The 20,827-nt window shown below is 39.2% G+C and overlaps 1 protein-coding gene across 1 annotated transcript in view; it reads left to right on the top strand.

Moving 5' to 3' along the window:
• Positions 1-20,297, top strand: part of CPNE3 (copine 3) — a 62,657-nt gene extending 42,360 nt beyond the window's left edge. The window contains exons 8-16 of the mRNA XM_067553520.1: positions 1,573-1,671; positions 5,620-5,706; positions 6,584-6,643; positions 7,669-7,802; positions 8,930-8,984; positions 9,079-9,130; positions 10,024-10,157; positions 13,642-13,878; positions 16,319-20,297. Of these exons, the coding sequence (XP_067409621.1) occupies positions 1,573-1,671; positions 5,620-5,706; positions 6,584-6,643; positions 7,669-7,802; positions 8,930-8,984; positions 9,079-9,130; positions 10,024-10,157; positions 13,642-13,878; positions 16,319-16,429 (969 nt within the window). The 3' untranslated portion in view covers positions 16,430-20,297. The remainder of the gene's footprint in view (positions 1-1,572; positions 1,672-5,619; positions 5,707-6,583; positions 6,644-7,668; positions 7,803-8,929; positions 8,985-9,078; positions 9,131-10,023; positions 10,158-13,641; positions 13,879-16,318) is intronic.
• Positions 20,298-20,827: the final 530 nt, after the last annotated feature.

Raw genomic sequence — 20,827 nt, 5'->3', positions numbered from 1 at the left:
GAAAAAAGCTTCAGTATTAAGAAGGCCACCAGTTGCTTGACTAGCTGAACATCTGATTGGCTCAACATAAGAAAGCCTAAAGAATCTGCATCACATCTGCCTGTACATGAAATATGTTTCTCTATCTGTGATAATATTGTTGCCTGTATGAATTAGTGTTCCATGCATGTGCATGTATTATGTATTTTATTACAGTGGTAGCCAAAATGTATCTAGGAGCTGTGCCAACACAAGAAGGCTTGTTCTCTGCACTGTAGAGCAATCTAAAAGACAATAATGTAGAAATATGAAATGTAATGCAGGCAGTTGGTTTCTCTCAGAAATTTAATTTTTGTGTTTGATCTGTCAGAATGAAATGTTAAAACATAACTTTATTAATATGCTTGTGTACAGTATAAGACATTTTGTCTTAGTGGGTGTGGGAAGGAAGGGCATGGAGAACAGCAGTATGGATTAGATTGAGTATTATCCTGAATAATGGAAAAGTGCTTCAATGGAATTTTGTTACCAGGAAGCTGTTGTTTTAGTAAGTCAACTTACCTATAATCAAAGCAACAACAACAAAATCATAAACAAACAGAGGTGGCTAGTGCAATGTCATTTCAATGTAGAAATTTTATTCAGAATTATAACTAAGACATTTTGGAGAACATTCATAACCTGTTCATTTTATTACTTTTTTAATGTGCATGTAAGCAGGTTCTTTACAAAAGTTAAAACAGTAATGGAAAGAATAGAGCTGGACTAAGTAAACAGACAATCTGCCACCTCACCCTGTTAAATGAAAAGAATAATCTGAGAAAGAAAGGTATTATGGTCAGTGTTAATTGACTTGATCTATAAGACCTTACCATTGAGCTTTTACAGGTAAAGAGGGATTTTAGCTGACCTACTATCTCTGAGAAAGATATTAATTGAGATAATTAAGACTGCTGGTCATGAGAGAACTCTCAAGTCTAGCTTCTATTTTCGGCAATGAAACAGTCTGAACTCTGTCTCTGAGCACCCTTAGAGATCAGTAATGCAGCCAATTGCTTTCGCTTTCCTGCTAACCACCCGTGGCCTGACTTTTTTGCAGAAGTACTGAGCATCCACAGCTCCCACTGAATCAATAGGAACTGAATGTCAGTTCCTCTGAAAGTCAGGCTTCCAGTCTGTAATGGCAGAAGGGCACAAAAGACACCAGGAAGTGACTTTAGTTAAAAATTATCAGAGTAAAATAGTAGCATTAGCCCTTACTAATCATATTGGAGCTGATCCTGTAAAATGCTGAACCCTTTTAATGCTCATTGACTTCAGTGGAAGATGAAGATGCTCAGCAGCTTGGAGGATATGATCCAGTAGTAGATAAGACTCACTTATCTTTCTGCAGTTGGTGAAGCCTAGCTGTCAGACACTTGGATGTATGCCCCACAAATTTAAATGTATGGCACAGGGCAAACTCCTGCCATGCTTGAAATCCTAACAGAAAAAGAGGCAGATTTGTTTTATACGTTGTTATACAAATGTCATTGCAACATCACTTTGGTGGAGTGATGGCTATTGCTAATCCTGCATCATGCTTCATTTTAGGTAGAGTGCTATGATTATGACAATGATGGGTCTCATGATCTCATAGGAAGTTTTCTAACCACAATGTCAAAACTGAAGGAAGCCTCTCGTTCCTCACCGGTAAGTCCAAAGGCTCTAGGTTTCTTGGGCATTTTTGTTAAATTGCTTTATTCATTTTGAGCAAAAACTACAAAATATCTTTGATTGTCAATATTTCAGCTGCCTTATGGCAGTGTTTATTGCACTAAATTGAGACTGAGTTGGCATTTCCATTATAAATCCACTTTTACAGGCTTTAATATTTCGGTAGGTTTTTTTAACACCATGTGTCTGAAAATCCTGTCTGTTAGACCAAACGAATTTCACTGATCCACGATCATCAAAATGCAGAATACAGTGTAAATTTCACTGCTGTAAAAGAGGCCAAAGCCTGAAGTTCTTACATCAGATTTTACTTAATCCTTAATTTCAGGTTTAGTTCTCTCTCATTTGAGTAGAGACTGAATGAACCTGAATGAAGACTTCAAGATTTAGGTACCAATGCACAGAAATCAACGTAGTGTTTTAATTTATTTGGATCTTTATTTACTTTCTTAAAAAAATCCAAAAAAGACACTGTCCCATATGTTTTGCTATGAAACATTAACAATACTCTAAATGTTGTAACATGGCAGATTGCATCCTCATAAATTTCATTAAAGGCCACTCAGCAACCTTAGCTTAGAATGCCTTTATTTTTATTGACTTGCATCCCAACAATATTTTACAGGGTATTTCTTCAATTGCACACATCTTGAAAAATCCTTCAAACATTATTGGTTATCAGGTACACTGCATGTAGGTTTGGAATATAAAAACGTCCTAAGTATGCTTTGTATGCTGAATTCTTCAAAGTTACTAATGGTAAATATTTAACTTTTAATGAGCTTACATTTTATAATCACTGCTCATGCCATGTTGCTTCCCTCAGTGGTGGTTCCCGAAGACTTCCAGAGACTGAGCAGAGGGCAATCTAACACTTAGCTTTTTACAGCACTGGTAAATAATTTCAGCAAGTGACTGTGCCCATATGTAATCCGCTATCTAGAGATTTCTAGTTTTTGTTCTTATCTTAAAAGATTCTTGGAAGCAGGCTGGCATTTATACAACTTTTCTGCACAAGCAAAGTAGTGTGGATCTTGCTATAGTAATTAAATTACACAAACACTGAAGGGCAAGGATGAGGACGTTTAATCCACTCCTTGCCATAACATAAGAAGATTTTTCTCTTCCACAAGTTAATTTTTTTTAATAAAATGTGATTGATTTATTTTTTTTAATATTTTTTTACTGAACCAGTTATTGCGTTAGGGCCAAAACTGGGGGGGAAAAAACAAGCACACTTTTGTGCTTTTTAAAAAAAAAAAAAAAAATGTGCACACATTCTATAAAAGCCTAATTCTGTGAGATATTGAGCTCTCTTTGTGCTGCCGAAGCCTATTGTATGATCGATTTTATGTGACTCAAAATGCTCCATTCTAATCTGTCCTCTGATAACCTAAACTGGGATCTTATGCTTTTTGGAAAAATGTGTGTTGTTAAAATGTAATCTGCATATACTAACTTTGAAAATGCTTCAAGAAAGCAATGCCTTACGAGTATTTTCTTGATCACACATTGGCTATATCCAGTCAAAGAAAGCCATATGTGTGCCAGAATAAGACTGGTTGAGACACGAAAGCTACAAGACAACACAGAGAAATACTGCGTTCCAGAAATCTCTTGCTTAAAAAGAACTGGGGTCCAATCCTGCAAAGTCTTACTTTTTGGCTTCCCCAGTTAGGTGGACATGAGGCAGCTTACATTGACCTAATTATGTCAGCATCTACGCTGCAGCCTTCCTCCCATCTGTGTAAGTGCTCTACTACACGGATATAATAACTCCACCTTCACGAGAGGCGTAAGGCTTATGTCAGTGTCGTTAGGATGATGCAGGGTGTGTGTAGACTGTGTGTTACTTACATTGGCTGTTGGCTGACTTGTCCATTTCATTTCAGGAGCTGTGAAATTGACAAGAAAACTGGGCAGCTAGATTTTAGCTGCTCCCAGTCCTCTGGAAAGCTGGGTGGCTAGACCCCCCAGCTCCTAGCTGGGAGCCAGGGTGAGAAGCCTGGGTGGCTGGGTTTGTCAATTTCATGGCTACGAAATTGACAAGGCTACCTAGCTCCAGGCAGGGGGAGAGTGCAAGAAGCTAGGGCAGCAAGACCTTACTCCCTGGTGGTGAGAAGCCCCAGACAGCTTCTCCCCTGCTCCTGGCAGTAACGGGGAGTGGAAGGGTAAGGGGCAGCCTGCCAGGAGCCCCGGAGCCTGTGGGGCAGGGGGCTCCTGGCAGGGAGTTGCCAACAGAACTGAGAAACCACATTTCCCCTCCTAAGTCAGTGGAAGTGCCCGTGGTTAGGATACGCACCACTGATCAAGAAGGGCGGTGTGGACATGCACTGCTGCAGTAATTACTGTGGTGTCTGTAAGTCGACCTAATATATGTGGATTTATGGTTCTAGTGTAGATCTACCGGGAGATAATTCTGAGGCTAGAGTCTACTTGATTGGGAAGGCAGGGCAGAGGACATGTTAATGAAAATATAAGATTTAACAAATCCAGATGGTGGTTGGCGTTGATACATTTTCATAGATGACTTCTGTTTAATTTTAAGACAGAGTTAAATGTGGAAAATGTAATCAGGAAATTATCCAGCTGTGGAGATTAGCCTCTGTGATAAAGGACCACAGTTTGTTTCAGTTCTAATTATGTTTTAACCCTGCTGCAAACCAACAACAAACAGGAAAGAATGCAGCAGAACAAAACGTTGCAATATTTAATATCTTGTTATATTACAGAAACTGTTGGCAGATTGTTTGCTACCCTCAAAATACCGCTATTGATTCCAATGGGGAAATATTTTTCAGGTACTGAGCTCCCCTTGTTCTCACTGAAGTCTGTGGAAGTTAAGGATACTTTGCCGGATTTGGGGCTAACGTGTTTCTAACTCACTAGAGAATTTGTTCTGTGGCTTAGGAAGCAATGGGAACCCAAAACCATTTATGAAATCAGTTTGAACATAGAGATTTGTGTTTGTGCCGTATGTTCCATGATGACCAGTGCTAGTGAATACCTCACCCAGTGTTTGCTAGAGAGAAGTAAAGGATGAAGACCAGCTGGCTGAAACTCAATTTCCATATAATGAAAGTGATGTTGAGAAGCATCCAGTGAGCCCCTTTAAAAGAGTGTGTCCCCTACTGCCATTTGTTACTGGAGCTTGCAATCTTGGGGTACTCTTGAATCCCCAGCTGCTTTTGAGCAGCCCTATAGCAGAAGAGAACTGGATGACCTTTTCACCTGTTTGGTTACATCCTCCTCGCCATTCTCAGGGCTGGTTCACACTTACCGCGCGATTCGGCGGCAGTTGACTGGAGTTACACAAACTACATTGTGTAACTGATGTCGACCGCTCTGCTTCCCTTCTGCGCGCTGTTCTCACTGCGCTGAGGCTCAGCGCTACGCTACTTGAGGGAGTGGACTTACTCAGTCGACTTCCTGATCGATTGAGTAGGTCTCACTGACTGCTCAGTCGATCAAGAAAGATCCATCTGGCAGCAGCGATTTTGCCGCCGTCAGTCTGAACATAGCCTCAGATGCAGAGCTTGCTACCATGTTCTATGCCTTTCTCACCTTCAGAATAGCTGCGGTGGCTTTACTTGGGTCTATGTCTTAAACCAGCCTAGTAACTGAAGATGATCCAGAACTTTGGAATTCATTCACTCCTCTATGATATTCCACAATAGCTGCAGAAAGCCTTTCTCTTTTGAAGCTTTTGGGGAGGGAGGGGTACAAAGAGGGCTGATACTTGTGCCTGGGCTGTAGAGTTTTTCTTTCCTCATTTTGTGGAGGATCGATTTGCTTTTGTTTTACAGTGAGCAACTCCACTTTTACTATAAAGAAAAGGCGCTTAAAGCGCTGAATAGGTACTACTTAAATATATTGAATAAATTGAACTGACAGTAGTCCTGTTGTTCTCTTCCATTCCCTTAGGCTGAATTTGAATGCGTCAATGAGAAGAAGAGACAAAAGAAGAAAAGCTACAAAAATTCTGGTGTTGTGAGTGTGAAGCACTGTGAGGTCAGTACTCAAGGATTTTATTTTTTAATTTTGATTTTTTCTTTTATTACAAGTGTCCAGGTACATCATCTGTGATTTAATTTGCCTCAATACCCTAGAGTAAGGTAACAGTAAAATGTATGAAGAACAGAAACGTTTGTCTGTAGGATGATGATAGTATGATACAAAATGCTTTAAATGTTAGAAGCATTACTGTAACAAAGTAAGTACAATGTTATTGCTTTCCATAGAATCAAAATACAATTAACATTATTACTGTATATTCTGTAGACAGTTTTTGACTTAATTGTCTATATGAGAGGTTGCAAGCAATTGAAAATTACCATTTTATACAGAGTCTTTCGTTTAGAAATAGATGTCTAAATATTAAACCTCCATAAGCTCACTTTCAATAGTATGATCTTATTACTTAAAGAAATTCCTCATCTAACATCATATTGGGTGGGAATTGGGGGTGTTCAGGTTGTAAGAAATAAAACAGCATTCTGAAATTCTGTTTGTATGTATCATGGAGTGACAAGGGAAGTGGTGATTTGCCTAGTCTTAAATAGAAAAAGACCAAGCTTCCAAGCAATTAATATGCCCTGTAGTGTCAATTTCCTTATTAGCTGAACACTGGCTAATGTAAGAAATATTTACATTACATGAATTTTCTCTATGTGCTCAGGTCCTGTTTATATTTAATTATAAGGGCCCAAATCTGGCACACTGAATGCATAGTATCTTATTCATGAGTACTCCCACTGAAATCAGAGGGACTACTGGTGGAGTGAAGGTACTGCTTTATATCAGTATGGGATGCAAAACTAGGCCTTCCGGAAATTAAAAAATTGCCTCGTCTTTTGGGTTTTGCTGAAAACAATGCGTTTCCTTTTAGATTATAGTGGAATGCACATTTCTTGACTACATCATGGGAGGATGTCAGCTGAATTTCACTGTAAGTAAATTATGTGTACAAAATTGTTTTCTATTTCAGAGTAAACTGTAATGTGTTATGGATTCTCCTTATTTCATTTGTTGATTTAAATGCAATCATAAGCCCATGTTTTCGAAGGCTGTCTGGTCTGTTTTCTTAACTATTACCTGGAAAGTTCTGAAATATAATGGACTCCTAACATCAGACATGAGGTCTGAATCTTCAGATGTGCTAAATATAGCTGTTATGTTTGCTCTTCCCTTGTACTTAAGTTTGTCTTCAACCATCTCATCACAAGTGCAGTTTAGATCAGACTAATGATTGTCAAGCAATTTGGGAATATCTGTAATTCTGTTCACTCCTAACGCGTCCATTACACCTCAGGGTAAGGAGGTGGTCATGTAGAGCTTGTTATGCTGGGTTTACACCTGCCAAGGACTTCCCCATGCCAGAAGAATCCTCAGCTACCCATACATGATGGCTTCAAGGCCCCTATGCATAGCCTGTGCAATATGGCTTAACATGGGATCTGACCCTGAAAAGGTTTAATTCACAAAAATGGTACAACACAGGCATAGCAATGTAAGCTTTCTCCACCCTGTCAATGTACCCTGGGCCTGACTCAAAGAAGATCAGTCTCTGTCCAGTCTGTGTCAGCAAGGGTACCTGTTAATTTTTAACTGTTGTGGTATTCCTTGAATAGCTTTCACTTGGAAGCAGGCTGAGACCATAATCTCATTTCACAACTATGGAGAAGATGGTGAATGCTTTTAGTTAAGACCTATATGAGCCAGCAGCTGATAGGTGGAAAGCCAACCAGTCCCCATGGGAAACCACAGCTTCATGCTATTTGAGTAGGACACATTCCTTAAACAAGGTTCTAGTGTTCATGAACTGTTCATGTAAATATGGTGGCTGATATGATTACATGTACCAGTATGCAATGCAGATAGTTCTTACTGTTTTTGTTGTCATCTTAACTTTGCCTGAGATTAGGAGCCCAGTTTCCACTCACTGCTAACTGATATAAATACTGCATTTGTCAGGTGGGGATAGATTTTACAGGCTCCAATGGGGACCCTCGCTCACCAGACTCTCTACATTACATCAGCCCTAATGGGGTTAATGAATACCTGACAGCCATTTGGTCTGTAGGATTGGTCATTCAGGACTACGACACGTAAGTTTTTAATTTATTGTTTTCAAATGTGTACTGTGTAACCTGGGTGCACAAATTTTGCGGACACCCATAAACGTCATAATAAAAGCTTTAAAACTGAATGTACTGAAAGTACAAAATTGTATAAAAATCCTTTCACATTTTCCCTTTCATTTTATCCTCTCCTCTCTTTAAATGAGCTCTCACCCTTTACTGGGAGAGGCTGGGAGGTAGGATACAGTCTATTTTGGCTACATTCCTCTTGATTCTACATAAGATAGTCCAGGCATGCTACAGATGGACGTACCCAAGTGACTTCTCTAAGCGGCTGGAGGTGCAAATCTGTCAATTTAGCTATCTCTGACATTCCTTGGCAGAGCCAGCAGATGGCAGTACAGAGTTTATCTGTTTAAATAGCAACAATGTGTTCAGGATACAGGACACACATATGAAGACAGTCTGTTTTCCATGGAGCTTACAGTCTGAGACACAGTTGAGAGGTCACATTGGGAGACCCAGAGAACAGATGTAATGGGTTATGGTTTTTTAATCTTGAATGTCTTTTCTAATGTGATGTGGAGGTGGAAGATTTTCATGAGTACAGTTTGTGGGCATCATGTAAAGTTAGTATTTATTAAACAAATAATTTTAATAATGTGGGAGGGGGACTGGGATTGGGAGATGTGTCCAGTAGTCTCCTCGCATTGATCTAGGATGATATTCCCTTGACAGAGCCCAGAATTCACCAATCTGAGTACAATCTGTCTCTCAGTCAGTGTCTCCAAATTTAATGGTCTGCGGACTTAGACCGTAGTAGTAAGTAGCTGCTACAGTTTTTGTGGTTTAATGATCTTATGACAAGTGTTAAACAAAAACCAGCTGAACTTTTGCAACCATAACACATCTCCATAGCAAGATTTTTAAATGTTCATTTCTTAGGTGCCTGCTGGCTTGGAGAAAAAGAAATTCTCCTTGCCAACCTGAGTTGGACTTTACACAGGGGAAATTTCCACTTAACTCTGCCTCTTGATTCCTAATAAACAGCTATATTCATGCTTAAAAAAGAGTGTGATTAGCTAAGTTGTTTTGAACTGAACAGAGTCTAAAGGGAAACAATTACTTCATTTTCTCTTATATTGCTCTTTTAGAGATAAAATGTTTCCAGCCTTTGGATTTGGTGCACAGATTCCTCCTTCATTTCAGGTAACCAAAGGTGTAAATATGCTACATAGGCAAACTAAAACTACTAAAAAATGTGTGCATGTGTAAAAGCTGAACATCTTTCATGTATTGACAGGTATCTCATGAGTTTGCATTAAACTTTAACCCGTCAAACCCATTCTGCACTGGTAAGTCTTTAAGACTCTCTTGTGCTAGTTTTTAAGAATCAAATGTACAGAAAGTCTTTTCTACTAGAATAATAGCAGGGCCACTTAACTCCTTATGGTACCGTTTAATCTGGTACCCTTAATATAGCAGTAGTAAAGGTTATGTCAGGTAGATGTTAATTTGTGTAGAAAAGTCTCTGATTACAAGAAATATGTGACCTATTCAGAATATTGCCTTCAAAATACTTGAACAAATGGGAAGGAAAGGAGATGCTGTTCACTAGTCAGAGCATTTGTGAGGCTTGTGATTAAGCATGCTGATTTAGTTAAATAGACAAGGAACTATATCCTCACTTGTGTGAAGTAGCCTTTGGTTCATTTTCTTCTTTGAACTATCATGCAAGGAAAGGTGTTGGAAACATGAATCCCAATTTCTGCACAGCACACCTACCCTGGGGGAGTTGCAGTGTAGGCTTCCTCCACGTTGCCATGCCAAGATACCTACCTCATTGCTGACGTGGAGGGGACCACCTCTAGGAGTGAGAAGGTGGTTCGTTCTCTGACCATTTAGTCTTTGCTCTCTGCTTAGACTGCTAACAAGGATATATGTTCTAAACTGAGCAGAATTGTTCTAAACAGTTAGCCAGATTTCAGGATCTGATATTTGACCACCTAGGCAACCTTTTTAACCTTGACATAAAGTCAAGACTAGCCCTTGTGGAAGACTATGGCCTGATAGAAAGCCTTTGTTCACCAAAGCATGCAACTTCTTTTATCATGATCTTAATTTTAAATAATTTCATACTACTCTAGATGTCTGCCACCTAAGGAGGTGTCAGGACAGTTTAGTGCCTCAGAATAGTAATGCAATATTAACATTGAAATATTAAGACTTACCGTTTTGTTTTCTTAAGGAATTCAAGGCATTATCGATGCATACCGTGCCTGCCTTCCTCAAATAAAATTATATGGACCAACCAATTTTTCTCCAATAATAAACCATGTGGCTAGACTTGCTGCTGAAGCTGCACAACAACAGACAGCATCAGTAAGTACTTTATCTTAGGCTTGGTCTACAATTACCTGGCGATTCAGCAGCAGTTGACGGGAGTTACGCAAGCTATGCAGAGTAGCTTGCGTAACTCCTGTCAATTGCTGTACTTCTGTTCTGCGCGGTGTCTTCACTGCACTGCGCCGACGGGACCTGCGTTCCCATTAACGCAGTGCTATGCCACTTGAGGTGGTTTAATACATCAGCTTCCTGCGTCTACACTGACCACTCAGTCAATCCAGATAAATCGATCTGATGGTGGCGACTTTGCCGCCCTCAGTGTAGACATACCCTTAATGTACGTGTTCTCCTCCTCTATTCTTTCTTTCCATGCTATCCACTACTCGTTTTCCCTCTGTGAACTTGGAAGTGTACCAACCTTATTTGTTATCCGCTTACCCTGTGAAGTTGCATTTGGTACCATTAAATTTTATGGATGCAAAAGCTTTCCCACAGATTGTGCATAACAAGAATATTTAATCCAGATGAAACCTATTTTCTAAAAGAAATGTCAACTTAAAAAAACAAAAAGAAACCTTGGCATTTTTGTAACACCTCTCACCCAGGACTTTCAGAACACTTTACAAACATTAAAGATCTAGTTGTACCTTGGAATACAGATTTATTTGAGGGCAGCATTTAGCCTCAAGTGAGAGAGACAAGTGTAATTTTCATTTTACAGAGGGTAAACTGAAACACACTAAATAATTTGGCCAAGACAAGATTGCATGAGAGTCATGTAAGACTAAAATTGGCTGACTGTAATTTGGCTCTTGAAAACAACAACGTGCTTTTTTGTCACTTGTTATGACCTGCAGTCCAAAGCAGCAAATCACATGCAGAATAAACTCTATGGAACCCTTCAAACAAACATCCCAGAGCTCAAATGGTGGCACTGATGAGAGTTAGCTGGGACCCGGAAAAGAACTGTGGATATTCATATGAAAATGAGCACACTGACCATGACACTTTACTGATACTAATAGTAGGTCCCCATTGTGTTGGGCATTTTTCTGTCTCAGAAAAGACACTATCCCTGTTCTGAAGTGCCTACAATCTAATGAGACTAAACAAACGGATGATCTGAGAATGTGGATACAACATACAGGCAAAAGAGCCTGGTGAAGAATTGCTCCAGCTTTGTTAGTCACATGTATTGTAGAAATGTTCGGTTTGTGTTTTGTTTTTAATTGGGGTTAGAGGGAATAGGGAAAGGGTGGGAGAGGCAGAGGATGAGCACGGCTTATCAACTGTCCAGTCATGATCAGCAGGCTCAGTTTTGTAGACATCATGGCAGAGGTGGAGAAGGTGGAGCTGGTGGGTAGCTATAGAGGGGGAAGGTCAAGAGTGATGGGGAGAAAATAGTAGAGAGAAGACGGAGAGGAAGAGCAGAGAGACAAGGTAGAGAAGAGCTATGGAGTGAGCCAAGGCGAGCCATTGGAGAGTATGGCTTAGCAAAAACCAATCAGAAAACTAATTAAAGCCCAGGCTGACAGAAGTTCCTGTAAGTAACTAGGTGAAAGTGAGAAAATCAAAGTTTAGCAAATGTGTGCATGTCTCATTTTAGTTATGGGGGTTTTGTCCCTGGAACTACTCTCTACCCAGAGCAGAGTCAGCAAGATGGTGACAACATAATGGATCTTTGGAAGGCCCAACTGTGGGGGTAGAGATCAGTGAGAGAAGGGCCCAGTTGCCCCTTGTAGTTCTCAGTCTCAGTGGTTTGTCCCTGGAGCTGGCTCCCTGCCTCAGAGCAAGGGGTGGTGAGATAGGGCAACCCACTGAAAAGAGACTCTGAAACTTGAATGGACTTTACTAGTAATAGAGGAGATGTGGTCCTTCCACTTAAGGTTCGTCAATCACCGTAATACAGAAATCTGACCTAATCTGGGTTTTATACATTATTGAATATAGCAATAGTAAATACAGATTCTAAAACCACAACGAGAAGGGATGGGTTTGATTCACTTGTTTGCACGCTGTTACCAAGAATAGTCTTAAGCTCACAACTGTTTCATGATTGTCCCCAGATCTCTAATATTAAGTCTAAGGAAGAATTGGGGATCCTGGCCAGGCTTGAACCTGGAACTCTTTCTGAAAGTCTTCCTCCCAGTAGCCTCCGTACTTGTGAATTTGAGCTGACAAAGTTGTAAATCTCTACTTGAATGCAGTACTCAGGGTTTTCTTTCTACCCAGAGTGCTATCGCCATTGTGTTTCACTGCACAGCCAAACAGTAGAGATCTGAAGTCGTGACCTGGTTATCAGTTATAGATGTGTACTGTAGGCTGTTGGCTCCTACTTGGAATTTAGCTAATTTATATAAAACTTCAAAAGCAGCTTGCAGATTCTGCTAGTTTAATCCTGGAAAAAAGCTGGCACATAGGTATAGTAGAGGAAATTTACATAGGAATTTGAAGCAACGAAGGGAATGTGTTTAAAAAATAAATCCACCTGTTCTCTAATAATCCAACCCAGTATCTCATGTAGTTTTTCTTTAGAAATCTGAAACTTCCTTGAAGTATAGAACAACTTCTTGGTAAACTGTTCATATTAGATACTTCCATTAGAAGATCCCCTTTCCACTACTGACTGGCATTGGAGGTATAACATTAAAGCCTGGTCTACACCTAAAACTTGGGTCGACCTAGCTACATCACTCAGTGCTATGAAAAACTTTGTCCTGTGCAACGTAGTTAGGTCGACCTAATCCCTCCATTATAGATGCAGTTAGGTTGACAGAAGAATTAGCTTAGCTACTGCCTCTCAAGCGGGTAGGTTTAGTACAGCGATGGGAAATACCCCCTTCCGTTGCTTTAGTAAGTGTATATGCTACAGCAGTACAACTGCAGTGTTGCAGCAGTGCGGCTTATAGCACTTGGAGCATAGACATCCTGTAAAACATCAGGCATATTGTCTGGTATCTTTGCAGTCAGGGCAAAGACCCTCTCTTTTGGTCAATATGTTGCCAAGTCCTTATTACAGTATATACAGGAGGGTCTTTTCCTTTTTTCTTAGCACGCTCTTGCTCATGTGTTGGGGCATCTTTGGCTGTGTTAAGCCAGGTTTTTATTTGATATCTTGAAGCTTTGAAAAAGGTAGATCATAAAGGAAAATATTCAGTTAAACTTGCATTCAGCCTCTGCCCGAAACCCCAGCAAAATCTGTGTGTTTGAACAACATTGTATTCGAGGATAACTTTTCCACGTGGCTGCTTTAGATTGCTGCCAGCTGGACATGAGGGCCTTGTAGGCTTTGCAATGAGTGTTGGGGTGTTTTAAGGGGGAGTTGGGGGAGGGGTTAGGGTTGGGCTTTTTGGGACCTGGCAGAAGTGACCTGAATAAAGTTTAAATGCTTGATTGCAAAGAATAAGCTTCTCCTATTGAAAAGTTACCATTCTATGCACTGTAAACCTCTAGCATGCATGTATGCGATATTATCTCTTGTGGTATTTTCAATTTTAATGAAGTGCATATTGGTTGACAGCAATATTTTGTCCTCCTCATCATCACGGATGGAGTGATAACAGACCTTGATGCGACCAGATCCGCCATAGTTAACGCTGCAAAGCTTCCCATGTCCATTATCATCGTTGGTGTTGGTGGAGCTGACTTCAGTGCCATGGAGTTTCTTGATGGTGACAATGGAAGTCTCAGGTCTCCATCTGGAGAGCCAGCTATCAGAGACATTGTCCAGTTTGTGCCATTTAGGCAGTTCCAAAATGTAAGTACCATTTATAATGGCATACTGAATACATAACAAAGTAGTACGCTAGATTTCATAGCATGTGAATACTAATGGTTCTACTTCCACTGTGGGTTTATACATGGAGTGGCCCTAGAATGTTGTGTAATGCCTACTGAATACAGTCTCACAGCTAGCAGTGAGGTGCAGCTTTCATATCAGCTGCTAGGAAGAGATGAAAGCATACTATCTCATCTGTGAAACTTCCAGTAACTAATTTGGCTCAAAAAGGTGATCTGTTCCTTAGCAATCTCATCTCTCTTTTTAACCAGTCTTTGCAGAATAGGACATTTATAAATCTACTTGAGAATTGCTGTGTGGTTCAGCATAATCAAACCATTGCTGGTGTCCTGTTGGAGGAGAAAATGAGCATGATTCTGACTTCACCTAAGATTATTTCCATTTTAGTCAGTGGAGTTGCTTAGTTGCAAATCTGGATTAAGATTAGAATTGAGCCCTGTGTGCACACATTGGATCACTGGATTTAAAAAAAGCTTTGTGTGTGAAGGTGAGGGTGTCTTTTCTGATATATAGGTGCCCCTACTGCGGTAGTTTGAGTTTCATTAAAGCAAATAAAACCCTCTTTGCAGAGACATAAACAAAATACTAGGGAAAGCTCAATTTACCATGGAACCCAATACCTGGAATCCAGCACACACATGTTGTTGACATTAGGTCATATAATCTTAAATTTCATGCCCTTGCAAAGATATTTGAAAATAAATAATTTGAGGGAAGTAGGACTGACAGATAAAACAGCTCATCTTCCAAGGGAGCTCACTTCTTAGTCCTCATAATACCACATAGTGTCTTGTTTTTTGTACATTTTATGTTCTGTTCTATCCCCCTTCTGGTAAAAAGTTCATATTAAAATAATATGTTTCCCTTGATTTCCACTATTAGTTCAGGCACATTGCTGTGGGCAAGGTAGTAATCTACAAAAATTACTTAATATGCTACTGTTAGTTGGAGACTAAAAAGTGTTTTAAACTTTGGCAAGCAACACTTTAGCAGCAAGATTTTCAGGAGTATGAAAAAACTAAAAAGATAGCAAAAGAGGTGGCAGCTGCTAAGACTAAAGCTCTGGAAGGCTTATATGCTCGGTCTTGAAATGAAGGAAGGTAAAAGAGAAATATTTAGACTGGAAAAGTCCTGTGAGAAGACAACTAATGACATTGATGAGATCAAAGTAATTCAAGATGAAAGTGGAAATATGTTAACAAATGATACCTAGATTAAGGAATGGTAGAATAATTACTGTTGAAGTCTTATGATTTAAGGAAAAAGATGTATAAGACTGTGGTAACTGCAGCATTATACTCATGAGCCACACCATGAACATCTGGGAAAGTTATTGATAAGAGACTATGAAGAGAAGTAAAAGTCAATGACAATCAGTTTGGATTCATGCCATGCAAGCCAACAATGCTGTCTTTGCTTGTGGAAAAATATAATCTTAATGCAGAGAAAAGAGGAGAAACCCCTATACATATTATTCATCAGTCTTGAGAAGGTTTATAACTATTCCCAGAGAGAAGTCATCTGGTGGTGTATGAGAATGAAACAGATACCTAAAGACCATATCAGACTTGGCTAGGACAGGGTGCTGTTACTGCAGTTAGAAGGCCAATTGGAGAAACCAAACAATTTCTGATCAAGGCTTAGCACTAAGCCCGTTTTTGTTTGCATTGGTGCTTGATGCACTTTTAGAAAACAGCCAAAGAGTGGTGTGTGCTTCGTGCAGGTCAAATACTCATCGGGCAGAGCAAAGAGGAAGTGGATGAAGATTTAGAGTGAGCCATACATGAAAGAAATCACATGAAAATCAACAGAAATAAAACCAAGTATATGGTCTGTAGATTCAATGATACGTTTAAGGAAGATGACAAGACTGTAAGTCTCAAGGGTCAGCCACAACCAAAAGTATAGAAGTTGAACCACTTAGGTTTGATAGTACAGGATAATAGTGAACTCAACAACTAACTTAAAACAGACCAGGAAAGGTATGGACTAAATGGAGAGACATGAGTGGAGTGGCCTGTGATAGGAGAATGCCTGTCAATTTGAAAAGCAAGATCTACAAGATGGTAATTAGCCCCGCACTTTTGTATGGCTCTGACTGCTGGGCACTGAGGAAGAGAGAGCAGACCTTGAATGAAGTGGAAATGAAAATGTTCAGATAGATGCAGCCACCACTGCAGGGGAGGGAGGCAATCAGCTGCTTTGCAGCAGGGAATAGAAAGGCTAAAGGTGGGCAAAAGAAGCTTTTTTCCAAGGATACTGTAGCAAATTCCTGTGAGAAATGTCATAGGTTTCTGTTTGGACATATTAACAGATGACTCCTAAACTTTTACAGTCTCCTCTGACCAATGGTTAAAATTGAAGTTTGCCTTTTTTTTTTTTTTTTTTTTTAAATAAGGCTCCCAAAGAAGCTCTGGCTCAGTGTGTCCTGGCAGAAGTGCCTCAGCAAGTGGTCAACTACTTCAGCACATACAAACTGCAGCCTCCCAAGAATCCTGCAGCAAAGTGAGAGAGCACTGAGTGTGAGAGATAAGGCTAACCCAGTTGGGATGCCTGTGCTCCTGTCTATCAATGGACTTGGGTCTCGAGTTTTTTTTGTACATTCATTCAGACATGTTCATATCTGTTGCTTTTTGCATGGAAATGTGTACTTTGCCATTTTTTTTGTATTTCAAAGACAAAGATGTATTCCCGTTTAATACTGATTTTGGTTATGGTAAAGGCCCCAACTGGACAAATTTGTTAAAAAATAACAACTTTCAAGAAGTAAGTTGAATATGAAAATCATGACTAGACTGTGCCAAATTGTGGGTGTGGTGTAGCTGCCTTGTGCCACAGGGCTGATGTAATAAGGCCATCAAGCTGGCTAGACTGCTCCAGGGAGAATCACCCCAATGTGCATGGAGTGTCTACAGAAAAGGGTATGTGGCTGGGATTTATACTTGTATCCTGGCATAAGTTACAGCACCTGTAACACAGTGTTCAGTACCAGAATTAGAGCAGTGCAAAAGCAGAGCTTTAAAGACACCTTTGTACACCATCTCCTGAGTTATGCTTTTAGTTTCTTTTGGCCATACTTGGGAATCTGAGTCGTCATCTCTGGATAGTAATAAAATGGATGAAGCAGTAAACCCAAGCTGAATCATGTGGAGCATGCAGTTTAAGCAACTGCATAAGTATTACAGATGCAGCCAACTGCTTTTAATCAAGGTGACCATCTAAATGTTTCAGAAAATGCTGTTGGCCTTCAATGCAGATGTTGTAAAGCGTTTCAGATTTGTATGATAGTATACTGTGCTGGAAAACTGCAAATGCAAATCACTTTATGCAAAACTATCACGTGACTAATAATTGACCTTGGTGGTTAATATTACAAATTCCATTGCTAAAGAGGAAAGAAAACAAGATTTTTCACTTGTTAATTTTTAAGTTGCTTTATATATTTTTTGTAATTGTACCTTCTTATATGAAGAGAGTCTTTGAAAGGGCTACAGAATGTGCCATTTTATCCTGTTTTGTGCAGGTCTGAGATTATAGATACCCCCTAGTTAGCTTTAAAGTGAGTGCTCTTTTATTTTTCTGGGCAGTAGTCTCTCAGCTACACTATATTAGCAGTGACCTGCAATGCATTTCTTTAAAATTTACTTTGGTGCCTTTTTTGTTTGTTCCGAGTGTACTTGGGAGGCTGAAAAATCTTTGGGAGGGGAAAAGAAACTTTTCTGGTTTTTTTGGGTCTACATCCCAGATATCAAGCCCGGTCTTCTTTGGTTTTACCGGAGGGCTACTTGGAGGTCTCTGATGTATAATGTGACCTCTCATCTTAGCAGAGCTGGTGGGGATTTGAATTCTCATTTTTTCTCAAGCATCAAGTAAGCATTGGTGTTAACAAAACCAGATAAGTTTTAAACGGTCTGATTTTGATTATAAATTCTGACTCATTTGCTCAGCTTTCACTTTCTTGTCTCTTGTGATATCCTAATTGTATTAGTTCTCCAGTTGCAATAGGGCAGATAAAACTAGAATTTCTAAGGTAAGACACTAGAAGAGGAACTTCGTGGGTTTTTTTTTTTGTTTGTTTGGTTTTTTTAAAAAGCCTTTCAGACCTGCCTTACAACTTGGAGGCAAAAATGGCACAAGGATCTTTCTTTTGCAGATCATTTTTAAGGATGCCATTCTGCAGCTACTCTCAAGTGCATCACTCATGCTGACTCTATAGGAGTCCTATGTGCAAGGTCACTGCTAAATCAGACACTGAATTTGGAATTCTTTTTGTCTATGATTACTGTATTCACCAATGCAAATCTATCACCCACATTTGTAGCTTACTGAATCCTACCACAGTATAGTGTCACACCTAGGCCAGTGCAGCTGCTGAAGGAGGTTCCCCCCATGAAGAACTTTTTTTTTTATATAATGTACCTTAGGGAAGACTCCCTGCTTCAGCATGTAATCTGTTAAGTTTTATTGCTGTTCTTGAGTCCTCTCTCTTTTTTTGGTTGAGTCTTTCTCACTGACATTTGTCTTGCAGAATTTAAAGAAACTGGAAGTCGTTCTGTCTGTGATAGGCAGCTCAGACTTTCCAGGCTCTAACTCTGGCCCTTTATTTGAATTCTTGTCTTCCCATTGATTCTCACATTCCACTTACACCCTGGCTCACTGGCACTGCTACTCTTTCTGATCCTATCTGTGTGCATAATACATGTTGTAAATAATGCAGACATTTTTGCCCATTTCCAAAATATCTATTATGAACATTTTAATTCTGTCACTATGCATTTGAAATGGATTAGATAAGGATTCTGAGTTGTATAATCATGATAAATTAGAACCATGTGGGCTTAAATGAATCTCTAAAGCACTACAGTAGCCATTCTATGCACTCAGTAAAATACTCTTGATTGTACTAGATTATAGTATACATGTATTCCTTCATGAGGTGCTGAAATATCTAGGTTTGGCCACATTCTTTGCCATATGCAGATACCATCAAAATCTATTTGTATTGCTGATTTAGATGGACTATCATGATAACCCAATGGTGCTGTTTTATGCCTTGTAGGTAAAGTAAAATGTTAGTTAATATGATTGAAGCCATATGACTGTTCTTTTGGTTCCCCCCCACCGAATGTTCCCAAATAGCTTAAATGATTGAAATACTTAGGAAGGGTATTGATTCATATTAAGTCAAGTTCTAACTTTCTAGTTTAATCTGTTTTTGTTATTTTTGTTTACAGATGAATTTAGATACAGAATCATACTTTACATCAGAAAAGTACAAGTGTTACTACTTTATATATACAGTACAATAATTAATTGCTGTGTCTCAGACACAAAGAATTAAGGATATAGATCAGGGGAACCGTCTGTAGTAAATCAAGAGTGTCACAGCTGCAAATTGATAGCAAACTTATTCACAGCAGTAAACTGTAACACCAAATGTGCCATTTTAAAGAGCGAGAACCAGGTGTGGCATTAATTCATTGTCTAAAATAACTGAAACATATGCTCCTGAATGGGATCCTTTTGCGATACTCTCTGCTGGCTACCAGAATGACTATGAAGTGGATTCTTCTGAACTTCGGTGGTAGTATGCAGTTGCATTTAAGAACATTACTAGGTACCATTACATACTGGTAACTGATTTTTAGATAACAGCTATCATACCTCTGCCATATGTGGAATAAATCCAGTAGCACATATGAACACACAATACTACACACATGCACTTTTATACTTTCAGCCATAGAGAACGCTAGTGTTATTTGGCAAGCTATGCTGGATTTGCACCCTACCCCCCCTCCCTTCTCTTAGGACTTCAGTACATTTCTCTGCTATGTGTGTCTTTCTCAGTGTCACAAGACAGGCCACCCTCTGGTTCCTGAGATACCTTTATTGTCCTCTTTTTTTTTTTTTCTCATGTTAAAAAATCAAATTCCAAACATAAGTACATGTGGCCCTTTCTGCCTGTAGAAGGAAGGTAGTGTAGAACTGAAGGTGTTAAAGTGAGGTGATGTTCCAAGGGGGAAAATGCATCATCAGTTTTTCTATTTTTAAATGTAACAAATGCCTTGTTCGGCTACTGTTGACAAATCTAACTATAGCTGTACTTAATTTTCAGTAGAATATGCTTGCAGCTTGCTAGCATCACCTTGTGGTAAAAGTTATATATAGCAGTCTTCATAATAAAAAAAAAAAATTAGATGTTTTTTCCCCTGTAATGTTTGCTAATATATGCATATGTACGGCAGAGAAATAGCTGTATGACCAGACTTTTTAAAAAGTAATTTCCTTATATATTTTTGATAAAGCTAATTGATGGAACAAGTAGATTCTGATGCCATATGACCTAATGCATTAAAACTAGAACGTCAATATACCGCTGTTTTGGTGTATTTTCTTTTCAGCTTTTCCTATCAAATACAGAGAGCACTGCATTGGTAGGTGCTGGAATAGGCTTTCCAGGTTTCCTGCTTTTGTTTATACATACATATATTTGAACTGTATCTTGTATTATCAAACCATAAGGAAAATAACTTTTTCTCAGGCTTTTGTGTTCTGAGTATTTTTTATAAATTAATAATGCTCATTTGTTCACAGAAGCAAAGTGTAAAGATATTGGCAGTAAGCAAGATTTTACGAAGTTCAAAAAGCCAGCTATAAAGGTTAGCGGTGACTTTCAGACATCCTTTGGAAATTCAGAATTACACCACTTCTGGAATTCTATAGAGAATTATGATTAATATCATGCACACTATTCAAGTTGTCTTTTGGGATTTCTATATTGGGAACAGGGTGTTTGTTTTCAAGCATGTCAACTTAAAAACATCCATTTCACTTGTATTTCACCTTTTTTGGCTGCTTTGCAAGTAATGATCAAATATATCTAATACCTCTCAGGGGTACTGAC

The sequence above is a fragment of the Emydura macquarii genome, unplaced genomic scaffold, assembly GCF_026122565.2.
Source record: "Emydura macquarii macquarii isolate MOO-44397 ecotype Brisbane River unplaced genomic scaffold, CSIRO-AGI_Emac_v2 contig_1477, whole genome shotgun sequence".
Lineage (NCBI taxonomy): Eukaryota > Metazoa > Chordata > Testudines > Chelidae > Emydura > Emydura macquarii.
The sequence above is the reverse complement of the archived record's forward strand: the minus strand, read 5'-3'. Positions and strand labels throughout refer to the sequence as shown.